General features: G+C 57.5%; 4 protein-coding genes across 4 annotated transcripts; all 4 read left to right on the top strand.

The window, feature by feature from the left end:
- Positions 1-195: 195 nt before the first annotated feature.
- Positions 196-2,748, top strand: ACA1_346500 (tetratricopeptide repeat domain containing protein; the record flags this gene model as incomplete). The annotated part of the gene is made up of 13 exons (XM_004334456.1): positions 196-415; positions 483-539; positions 618-669; positions 774-1,095; positions 1,169-1,367; positions 1,473-1,565; positions 1,635-1,703; positions 1,775-1,838; positions 1,924-2,063; positions 2,161-2,215; positions 2,297-2,442; positions 2,524-2,588; positions 2,695-2,748. The coding sequence occupies 13 exons, from the start codon at positions 196-198 to the stop codon at positions 2,746-2,748; spliced, it is 1,536 nt and encodes a 511-aa protein (XP_004334504.1).
- A 605-nt stretch (positions 2,749-3,353) lies between these two features.
- Positions 3,354-6,133, top strand: ACA1_346490 (uncharacterized protein; the record flags this gene model as incomplete). The annotated part of the gene is made up of 8 exons (XM_004334455.1): positions 3,354-3,395; positions 3,560-4,750; positions 4,818-4,915; positions 4,980-5,351; positions 5,430-5,511; positions 5,569-5,674; positions 5,751-5,913; positions 6,010-6,133. 8 exons carry the CDS (start codon positions 3,354-3,356, stop codon positions 6,131-6,133), a joined length of 2,178 nt encoding a protein of 725 aa, XP_004334503.1.
- A 1,371-nt stretch (positions 6,134-7,504) lies between these two features.
- ACA1_346480 (protein kinase domain containing protein) lies at positions 7,505-9,091 on the top strand (the record flags this gene model as incomplete). Its single annotated transcript, XM_004334454.1, has 2 exons — positions 7,505-7,688; positions 8,103-9,091. The coding sequence occupies 2 exons, from the start codon at positions 7,505-7,507 to the stop codon at positions 9,089-9,091; spliced, it is 1,173 nt and encodes a 390-aa protein (XP_004334502.1).
- Positions 9,092-9,982: 891 nt separating this feature from the next.
- On the top strand, positions 9,983-11,189 carry ACA1_346470 (RUN domain containing protein; the record flags this gene model as incomplete). The annotated part of the gene is made up of 7 exons (XM_004334453.1): positions 9,983-10,090; positions 10,217-10,277; positions 10,431-10,501; positions 10,617-10,683; positions 10,757-10,847; positions 10,974-11,082; positions 11,175-11,189. 7 exons carry the CDS (start codon positions 9,983-9,985, stop codon positions 11,187-11,189), a joined length of 522 nt encoding a protein of 173 aa, XP_004334501.1.
- Between the last annotated feature and the right edge of the window lie 6 nt (positions 11,190-11,195).

The raw sequence follows: 11,195 nt of genomic DNA, 5'->3' as shown, positions 1-11,195 counted from the left end.
ACGGCAAGGCCTGCAAGACGCCCCACTCGGTCGCGGCTCCTGTTCGCCCTTTCTCCTGCCCGTGGCCTGGCTGCTGGAGCGATGGGCCGCCTGGCGTTGGCTTCAGTACCACACCGCACACCCGCGCTGCGTGTGTCGTGTCGTGCTGACTCTGTGCGCACGTGCAGGTACGAGCTGGACAAGGCGGAGAAGAGCATGCGGCGAGCTGTGACGATGCGGGAGCGGGTCTACGGCGCCGACCACCCCGATCTGTGCAACCACCTCGCGCCGTACGCCACGCTCCAGCGGATGCGGGGCGACCTGGCCCTCGCACGGACGCTCACCGAGCGGGTGGTCCGCATCTGCGAGAAGTACGCCGGCGAGGAGAGCTTCCTCACAGCCCTCGCCCTCCACGACCTGGGCAACGTCACCGAAGGTACAGTGCCCACGCCTTATTAACGCAACGCAACGCGTCTTAACTCGTTGTCCCTGGCTGAGGTCAGACTTGGGCAAGAGCGACGACGCCGAGCGGCTCTATCGTCGGAGCATAGAGCTTATGGGTACGCCCGAACTTTGCGTTGCTTCTTCTCGCGCGCATGAAGTGTACGAGTGACACGATTCCTTCGCACTCTTCACAGTTCGATCGGTGCTTCCGCTGCCAGAGGAGGAAGAAAAGCGAAAGGAGATCAAGTAAGCCACACACACACACACACACGGATACACAGACGCGCAGACACACACACACACACACACACGGCCTACGTTGAAACGTACACTCACGCTGTGAGCGACAGAGAACGGAACGAGAATACGGAGGCCAAGACGATGGAGGTCAAGTGCGATCTGGCGGTGCTGCTCGAGCACATGGGCAAGCACGTGGAGGCCATGCCGCTGCACGAGGAGCTGTTCCAGAAGGCGTGGGATGTGGAGCGGTGGGACCACCCCTTCTTCCACTCGCACCTCCACGCCAGCAAGCACTGGCGCGTTAAGCACTTTGTCGAGGCGCGGCGGCTGGCGCGGGAGGACCGGGAGAAGGAGGCCCGCCGGCAGGAGACGGAGGGCATGGGCGAAAAAGAGGGCAGCTTCATTCGCCTCCAGACACCCGCCGTCCACAACGTACCCTCTCGCACGCCCGCTTTATGCTACATATACTTAACACGCACCGCACACACACGCACCGCACACGCAGGACGATGAGTGGACGCCCGAGGTAAATCCGTCGCGTACGGCGGACAGCGGGGCCAAGGGCGAGCACGAGGTCCAGGCGCTCAAGAAGGAGGTGCAGGAGGCGATGAACGCCCTGAACCGGGAATACGTGAAGAAGACGCAGGACCTCACCAACGAGCTCGCCTACCGCAAAGTCATCGACAAACTCTCAGCCACGCTCGGTACCGCATTCTGGCACACATTTGTTTCAATTTTCTTTTTATTTAGTTATTTTCTTTTACATTTTACATTTTACATTTTACTTATTTTGGTTATGTGGTCGCCAGGCGTCGAGCATCCGGCGCTGTGCCGGCATCTTTACTACATGGCCCACGTTTACATGGGTACCTACCTCGTGTCCGACTCGTTCAACACGCTTAGTTCAACACGCTTAGTGGTACCGCGTGCGCGCCCGCGGGAGCTCACATGACCTCACGCTCTCCCATCAGAAAATGAGCTCTATCCAGAGGCCGAGAGCATGATCAAACGCGTGCTGTCGATCCAGAAGCGAGAGCGGGGTACGGCGCCATACACTGTGCGTGTGCGTGTGCGTGTGCTGTCCACAAAACTCACGCAACGCGGCACGCAGGACCCTACAGTGTCCCCACGGCCACGGCTTGGGGCGTGCTGGCCGATCTGTGCCTCAGGCAAAAGTGGGTCACCTCCTCCACGCCGTCACCACCCGCCGTTCACAAACAGAAGGGACACTTACCCGAAGGCTTCACCACCTCTACCCAGGAACTTGGAAGACGCCGCGCGGCTCATGGCGCAAGCCCTGGAGCGCAAGCGCGAGGTGCTCGGCAACGGCCACATCACAGTGGGCATGTTGGAGTACGAGATGAGCGGAGTAGCTCAGGAGATGGCCAAGTTTAACACCGGTACACGCACTCACCAACCGCGAAAACATTTGACGCTGCACATTGACACGACACACGACACACACGACACACGACACGCACACCGTATATCCGTTAGCTATCAGTTGCTTGAAGCGAGTTCGGAGTATCTTCGCCCTTGTCCCTGCCGCCAAGTACGTAGTTCAAGCAGCGTCTGTTTCGTTGAGCCTGCTTAACAAGTTCGGCGGACACACACACACACACACCACACACAGGACTGGCGACGAACACGCGGAGCATCCGTGGGTGGGGGTGGTACGCAACCGGACGGAGGAGTTGAAGGTGATCAAGGATGCTGCGATACGCCAGTTCATTAAGCGCGAGCAGGGCCAGGACGCCTCTAGCTTCCTTCAGTCTCCGGGTGTGTAGCTACACAACACGCGCATACCACACACACACCCGCACACACGTTCTCTGCTCTAACTCGTACACCTTCGAATAGAACGCGGTGGTTTGCTGGGCACGAGCCATTCGGAGGACAGCGGCGTGCCACAGGCACAGGAGCAGGTAGGATCACCCTTCTCTCATCAACCACCAAACCTCACAACACACAACACACAACACACTGCTTACGCTTACTCTGCCTTGCCTCTGCTCTCTCTTCTCTCAACAGGACGTGATGGCCGCCATTGCCGGATACACGACCAGTGGTCGCGTGAACCTGTAGGCCCTTTTAGCCATTTCAAATTCTTTTTTAATTTCTTTTGGTGATTAAAAAAGGAAATGATGCGACAGAGCCGGGCAAAAACCGGAAATCGATTCGCAGAGTTGGGGCTTATGGTCGTGCTGTGGTCTGGTGTGGTCGGTCGACGGCAAATGAAATAAGGGGTGCTCTATTATTCCTCGTTGCTCCCAAAAACTACCTTCGTCTAGTACCTTGGTTGTTGTGGTTGTGGGACATACCCCAGAGTCGCTTTCGGCGCTGGTAGCTTGAATCAAGAGTTAGGTACTCACCCATCTCTACCGAAGGTCGCTACTGGGGCTCAACTATCAAAGAATAGTTGAGATTTATCGAGCTACACACTCATCACTGGCCCAACAGATGAGCGATGAGCCGGCACCATAATGACTCCAACAACAGAGCGAAGGCTTCTCCTTCAACTTCCTCTTCCTCTTCCTCTTCTTCCGCCTCTTCTTCTTCCATAGCGGGGGCGCCATCCCGTAAGGCCGCGGTGGCCCGGCGCACCCCCACAGAACTCTCCGCGAGGCGAATGAATCTTGGCGTCCCCCCACGCTCCAAGCGGAACAACAAGAGCGAAGATGAGGCCGACGATGCAGACTCAGACGCTCGCCGAAAACAAAACTCTTCACGAGGTAACTTTTATTTGACCTCCCAGGCCATCAATCTTCATCTTTCTCCAACCCCCCCCCTCTCCAATCTCTCCGCCTTCATCGAATTTGCCCTCAATTCATCTTAATCGGGCCGAAACACAACACACATTATAGGCATTGGCGCCGCCAGTAGTGGAACGTCGAAGGACAGCGCTCGTGGAGGCCAGCGGGAGGGCGAAACTTCGCCGCAGGCTCGCCGCCGCGCGGCCACCGAAAGGCTGACGAGCAAAGTCCACAGCGCACGCGGTGACAAGCCGTCGTCTTCGTCATCATCGTCGTCCAATGACCGGCGCAAGGAAGGCTCGTCGTCGTCGTCATCAAGGGAGCGAGCGGACTCGCAGAGGCGAGAGGTGACATCGACACGGGACGACAGCGTGCGACGCGATAGCGCGCGGGAGGAGGCCGTGCGGCAGCGACGCCGCGAGTTCAAGGACACCGGCCGGTCCAACTCGGAGCTCACCATCCGCTACCGGCCGCTCAAAGAGATGCGCGAGCACAGCGGCGGGGTGAGCAGCGGCCCGTCGGCCGCGGTGCGCGATCTGCGGGGTGGCGGCGGCGACCGGGCGGTCTCTGGCAGGGGCGGCGCCACGTCATCGACGTCGGGGTCGAGCGTGGCGACGTCGAGCGGCCGCGACGAACGAAGCCGCGCACGAGGCCTCGCAGCTCCGAGGGACAGCCGAGACCGCGACAGAGATCGGGAGAGGGACCGGGATCGAGAAAGAGAAAGAGAGAAGGAGAAAGAACGAGAGCGGAGGAAGGAGAAGGAGCGGCGAGAGCGCAAAGAGAAAGAAGAGCAAGAGCGAAAGCGAAGAGCCGAGAAGGAGGGAAAGAGCGAAGGCGGAGAAAAAGAAGAAGAAGAAGAGGAGGAGGAGGAAGAAGACGATGACGACGATGACGAAGACGACGAGGAGGATGAGGATCTCTACTACGATAGTGACGACTTGATCGAAAGAGATGAGCACGGGAATCCGATAGAACTCGATTACGATGATGACGGCAACCTGATAGAGCCGCAGCCTGTGGTAGTGGAGGAGGAGAAGGAAGAGGAGGAGATGCAAGAAGAAGAAGAAGAAGAGGCAGAAGAGGGCAACAACAGCAACACGTCAAGCGACGAGAGTCAGATGGAGGAGGATGGCAGTGATGACGAGGAAGAAGATGAGGAAGATGAGGATGAGGAGGAAGACGCTGAAGAAGAAGATGACGATGACGACGAAGAGACCGACGATGGCGACGATTCTGACGAGGGCGTGGCGGGTGGCCGTGGCAAGATGATGGACTACGGCAACGAGGACACGGACGACGAGGTCACCGACGACTCTGATGACGACGACCAAAACGTGCGCTTGCCACCAAAGATTGTTTTTTTTTCTCCACGGTCGTTCACCTTCTTTTTCACCCCATCAGAACGCACGACGGAACCGTGGCAAGCCTCAGAGGCCGGTGATGGCTCAGCCGGCGGAGGTCGCCCCTCCAGTCAGGATCTTTTCCTTTGGTCGCAACCGGTGAGTGCCGCACACCCACCACTGCCCCCATCAACACCGCATTCTAACCCACTCGCGTCACCAGGTTAAAGGAACGGATGGCGCTGAGGACCAGCGAACCACCAGCGACCGGCAGCGAGTTGGTCACAGGTGGCCAGGAGCCCGAGGGTCAGCAGGCCGACCCTGCCGAGGCTGCGGCTGAGACTGTGGTCATCGGCGAGGGAGAGATGGTGGCTACCACCACCTCGGCGGAGGCGTCTCCTGCCGCCGCAACCCAGGCCAACAGCGAACCTAGCGCCTCCGCGACGGGGTCCAACGAGGACCAGGCGGTAGAGGCTGGAGAGAAGCCCAGCGCCGGCGGCGCAGATGAGCCCAGCAACCACACCGCGGTGGAGGAGGGACCCGAGGGTGAGAACTACGGCTGCGTTGTGCTGCCTGATGGCATCACCGCGCCACGGTACAGCCGCCACCACTACCACCACCACGTGATTGTTTTTGAAGAACATGAAGTGCTCACGGGCGTCTTTACATACAGATGTCGCCTGTGTTGCATGTGGAAGGCGGAAGCCCCCAGCGGCAAGCCCCACACCTGCAAACCGGCATTGCTCGGGCACCTGGTACGCACATCAGCATCACGCGTAGCATCAACCCACCCTAACCCCGCTTCCACACAGTTTGCCCAGTGCCCCACGAAGAACATGCGCTCCCACATCAGGGAGCATTCCATCGTCATCCACAGAGGCGACGCCGCCCAGAGAGGACAGCTCATCGTCGGAGATGGTATGCACCGTTTCGACAGCAGCCAAGTTTGATGGTGTAGCCTTGGCTAACAGAGATGTGGTGCGATCGCTCGCAGATTCGAACATTGGCCGGCCCATGCAGCGCGGCGAGCGCATAGTGCTTCGCCGTCGGCCGCTGTCGGCAAGGAAGGAAGGCGAGAAGGGCCGGAGCAACTCCAACCCCCCATCACCTACCTCCACCTCCACCTCCAACGCCACCGCTGTCGCTCCCCTGGCCGGGTACCCACTCACTCACGCGGCTACCTTTGCGTGTGAATGCGCTACAACGTTGGTTTGATTGTAACGTGCCTCTCTCTTTTTCTTTCTTTGGCGCAGGCGACCGTCGTGGTACACGTTGCAGAAGCAGCGGAGAGCGGGGCCGCCAAACCCACGACCCTCCGGCGATGCCACGCTTCCGCCACCAAGGCGCCCGACCGGAGACCTTGAACACAGCACCTGATGGGGGGATTGACCTAGAGCGGGACGCCATCGTTGTACTTTTTTGATGCATACGCTAATGAATGTGTTTGTTAAACAATCGTGAACACAAATCAGGCCCCAAAGTGTAGGCCTCCTCCACCGCCACACGCCCTACAAAGTAGCAGGATAATGCGTCAGTGCTGACAGTCACAGAAGTGGGGCCACTCTATGAGCTGTCTGACTGGTGCGAGCTCACGCGAGTTGCTCTTCCTACCATTGGCGGGCAGTGCCAGCACCGGCGAAGCGGTGGGAAGCTGAGCCAATTCATTCGCGACACCCCAGGAAGCGACAACGCGTCACAGAGCTTGTGGAAAAGCAGGCAGAAAGAGTTCTTGTCGCGGCTACTCAAAACGGAATGTGATTGGGCGAGGACACGTCAGCAACAAACTCCGTAGCGTCTCCTCGGCGAACCAGAAGCACATTTAGGCACATACGGGCCGGGGTGAGTTGAGTGATCTTCGCCTAAAGCTTGCGGCCGCGGTGCCTCCACGGTGTGGCCAACAACATGTGTTGCCGTCAACATGTTTCTGAGGTCAAGATAACTCTTGCGGTGAACAGCCACGACAGCTCTGGAAGTTACCCGGCTGGCCGGCAACGGTTTGGCAAGAACGTCTTGGCACCTTGCGATAGTTGGCAGCAAAGTCACGACCACTCTCAGCGTTGACCGTGGCCAGCCGGGTAAAGTGCGTTTTTTGCGCGCGGCAAGCACGGGGGGGAGCACGGGGCTCATCTACCTCGCCGCGGGCGTTCTAGTTGGTCTCAAGTACACGCGCCATGGTTGCAAGTCGTCTTGGAAATGGACCACCTAGGACGGAAGGAGTTTCGCTCACCCGAAACTTCGCCACCTGGACTACCTGTTCACCAGGTGTGAATGATGAACTGAAGTTCTTGAGTTTTTTTCATGTTTGCATGGAATGTGAGGAATGATGATATTTGTTCGATCTAAGTGGTCGGATTTATGTGGGATTGGATGTTAGATGGTGGGATTTATCCGACTGTGATCCAATCAAGATCGAAAGTTCGCAGGCGAATGGTTGGTAGCGCAATATCCGCACCGCACGTGCTATCGGCGCGTGCTCGCGAGAGCTCGGTGTCAGGCTGACAGTACCCTTGACGGCCTTTCTTCGAGGCCACGACCATGACTACGGTGAACCGGGAGGTGTAGTTGCTCGACGTCATTGAGCGCCGCAACGACCGGGCGAGAAACTACCAAGAGAACGAAAAAGTATAAAAGGCCGCCTTTCGTTCTTCGCTCACTTTTCTCTTCATCATTCGAACCCCAAACAACTCAAGCCACACGACCAGCTTCGTGTTCGTTCTCCTCCTTCATTCTTTTGTCTCGCAAAAAGAAATGTCGTATCGTATCGAGAGGAGGGACAACACCACGGCGAGCAAGCACCTGAACAAGGAGGAGATGCAGCAGGCCAAGTACGGTATCCTGCGCCGCGCTGTCTCCTGCGACATGACCTACCTCGACCGCCGCGACCACTACCACTCCATCTACTACAACAAGATGGTCTGCGCTCCCGGTTTCGGTACCCACTCCTTTCATCTTTCTGCGCTACCCCCACTCTTCTCTTCACGCCCACCCCGCGACGCCTGGATCCACTGGGACTCCCAGCTTGATCAATTCGGAGTCAACCGCCGCGTATAAAACGGGCCAATGGCCGCTCGGCTTCACCTCGGAGTCTCCTTTTCGAGGCTTTGTGAAAAGTCCGGGCGTTCTCTAAAGATTTATCGGACCTTTTTTCTATTGGTCCCGCATTTCCCATTATTATTTTATTCGTTGTGTCGCTTCACCAACCACAACAAATTTACCTCTAAATTCTATTGCCTCTCTTGGTATCCACCCAGCCGTGTGCTCTGTGCGTGTAGAGATGACATATATATGATGATGAGCTCTCCACTAACCAACCACCACCACTACAACCAATACTACACAACTATAGAAATCGACCGTACGTCGGGTGGGCTCTCATACAAGGTGGGCGACTACTACCTGTCGAGCCTGCTGGGCCGTGGCGGCGGGGGCAGCGTCTACGAGGGCCGCCACAGGAAGACCAACAAGCGGGTGGCGATCAAGGTGGTGACCAAGAGCCGCACCGAAGAGACGCGCGCGGCGCAGGGGTCCAACCGCCGGGGCAGCGCGGGCAAGGACGTCAACTCGTCGGTGGCCTACGCCAAGAAGATTCAGCGCACGCGCAAGGAGTACACGGTGATGTCGCACCTGAGGGACCACCGCCACATCACCAAGCTGCTCGACGTGGTGGAGAACGACAAGGCCATCTGCCTGGTGCTCGAGCTGGGCGCCGGCGGCGACCTGTTCCAGCACATCCAGCAGAAGGGCCGCCTGTCGCTCTACGAGAGCTGGTTCCTCTTCCGCCAGCTCGTCTCCGCCGTGGCCCACGCCCACGCCCAGGGCTTCGTCCACCGCGACATCAAGCCCGAGAACGTGTTCCTGAGCGAGGACAAGAAGACCGCGACGCTGGGCGACTGGGGCTTCGCCGACGTGTGGTGCTCGTTCAAGGACCTCAAGGAGGGCGTGGGCAGCCTCAACTACTGCTCGCCCGAGATCGTCGGCGGCCTGCCCTACACCGGACCCGAGGTCGACATCTGGAGCCTGGGCACCTGCCTCTACGCGATGGTCACCGGCAACCTGCCCTTCGCCGCCGACAGCCCCAAGCAGGTGGTCATGAACATCAAGACCTCCAACTTTGTCCTGACCGGCAGCTGCGAGGCCGACCCGCTCCTCTACGACCTCCTCTCGCGCCTCCTCAACCCCAACACCCTGGAGCGCGCCAAGATGGCGGACCTCCTCGAGCACCGCTGGTTCCGCAACGGCCCCACGCTGGCCCACATCAAGGACCGCCGGAAGCGCACGGGCTCGGCGACCAACGTGCTAGCCACCAACAACCGCCACCGGACCCGCGTCAACTAGACCCGCCGACTTTCATCATCTTCTTCCCTTTTCATCTTCAACTGAGACACTACTCGAGTCGGGCACCGACGGCAGAGCGCCCACGCGCACCGACCGACCTCAACGACGAACTCTCTTCTTCTTCTTTCTCTTTCTCTCTACACTTGTATGCATAGGCGGACGAGGTGGACAACCAACAGCATGTATGACCTACAAATTAAAATTAGGCTCAAATAGAAATAGAACTACCACACAAACAACCTGTCGCCGCAACAATCATCACGCCGCCAAACTCTCTTCGGGTAACTAACTTTGGCCGCACACACCCAACCCACTGTATCGAGTTCGCGATCACCCCCTTTCATCTTTTGGCCCTCGGAGTGAGTTACCCAATGCAGAACACTCCCCGTTGTGCCAACAAAAACAAGGCCGGGTGGTTACGAAAGAGAGACGAGTGCATTGGGCGGTTGAGGCCGAGAATGTACGCGGGAGAAATCTTGGGAAAAAGAAAAGGCTGGAGGAAAATGATGAATTTTGTTTCCTGCACGTTTTCCTTTCATATGCTGACGTGGCCCTCAGCGCAATCATTCGATTGATTTATCTCGACGTCAGTGATCAAAGGGAGGCGGCCTTGCCTTCCCTTCCGTGCACGAAATCTCGGTTCAGCGCACAGCGCCATCCATTGTGGTTCCTCAGGTACATCAACCCTTACCGATTTAATTTGGTAGTTGTTTCACTGTTTATATTTATTTATTATTTTGCCACTTCCTGTTTGTTGGATGCGACCTTGCTGCATATTTATTGTAATGCAGCAGCATACCTTCTCATTGGCCATTTACAAAGATTATTTAATTGATCTGAGCCGCAGCGATCTAATCTCGCTGGCACCAGTGAGGAGAAGGCGCCCTCGCCATGAACGACTCGCACATGGAGGCCAAGCGCCTTCAGGAGGCCGCGTTCAACACCCTCCATGCCATCCTCGACACCACCGGCTCATCGGAGACCATCAACGCTTCGATGGTGTGGCCCTCACTCCCTTCCCTCCTTTCGTTCTTCGCTCTTTTTGTTCTCTCTCTCTTCTCTCTTCTTCGCTTTCGCGTTTTGTTCTGCTGACGGGCCGGGCGGGTGGTGCGTACGGACCTGTAGGAGCAATACAACCACTTCTTCTGCGTCGTGGAGAACATTCTGGGGCACGGCATGAAGCACGGTGCGTCGATGTCGGCACCAGCTCTGCACCAGCTCTGCACCAGCTCTGCACTCTGCCTCTCATCGTCTCTTTCTTACTGACGCGCCGCTACTCACACGCTTTTCGTATCAATTGTTTATATTGTTGGAATTCCTCTCTCGGCGTACCTCTTAGACAAGAAGTCCTTCTGGGCGTCGAAGCCGGAGCCGCGGGACTTCTTTGATCTCCTGGAGTGCCTCCCCAAGGTGTGTACTACCACCACTACTACTCCTGCTACTCACCAGACTGGCGCTCGCATCGAAAGAGAGTGACGCTAGCAATTGCTAACGTGTCTCACGTGTGGTGTTTGGGTGGCTTTAGGTGTGGTCGCAAGGGAAAAAGGTGATGGACGTGGTAAACAACTTCCCCACGGCAAAGACCAGCAAGGGTACAGTCACCACCGTCTCGTGTCATGCGCTGTGTGTGTTGTGCGTTTAACGAAGGGATTCGTCGGCATGCAGGCAAGGGCCGGCTCTGGCTTCGCATAGCGCTGAAGGAAAAGAATCTGAAGACACTTCTCACAAAACTGACCCAAGACCAGAGCCTGCTTCGGTACGCACTCTCGTTGCCTCTTTCCCTTCCTCGAGGGTCACCACTGATGATTCACCTGACACCTGCCTCGTACGCCGTTGTTGTTGTTGTTGTTGTTGTTGTTGTTGTTGTTTGAATCTCTCGCAGCAAGTTCTATGAGGACGATGCTCTCTTGCGTAATAACGACCAGCTGGAGATGTTTCTGGGCATCCTCTCGCCTCTCGAGGTCCTCAACGTGCCCGTAACCTTCCGGTGCGTGCGCGTGTTGTGTCGTGTGGGTGGTGTGGTGTCGTCGTGTCGTGTGTCGTGTGTCGTGTGTCCTGCGACTGATGTGGGTTCTTCACTCAGGGACTTGGACTTTGATGCGCT

Source organism: Acanthamoeba castellanii, assembly GCF_000313135.1.
Source record: "Acanthamoeba castellanii str. Neff unplaced genomic scaffold scf7180000084658, whole genome shotgun sequence".
Classification (NCBI taxonomy): domain Eukaryota; phylum Discosea; order Longamoebia; family Acanthamoebidae; genus Acanthamoeba; species Acanthamoeba castellanii.
The sequence above is the reverse complement of the archived record's forward strand: the minus strand, read 5'-3'. Positions and strand labels throughout refer to the sequence as shown.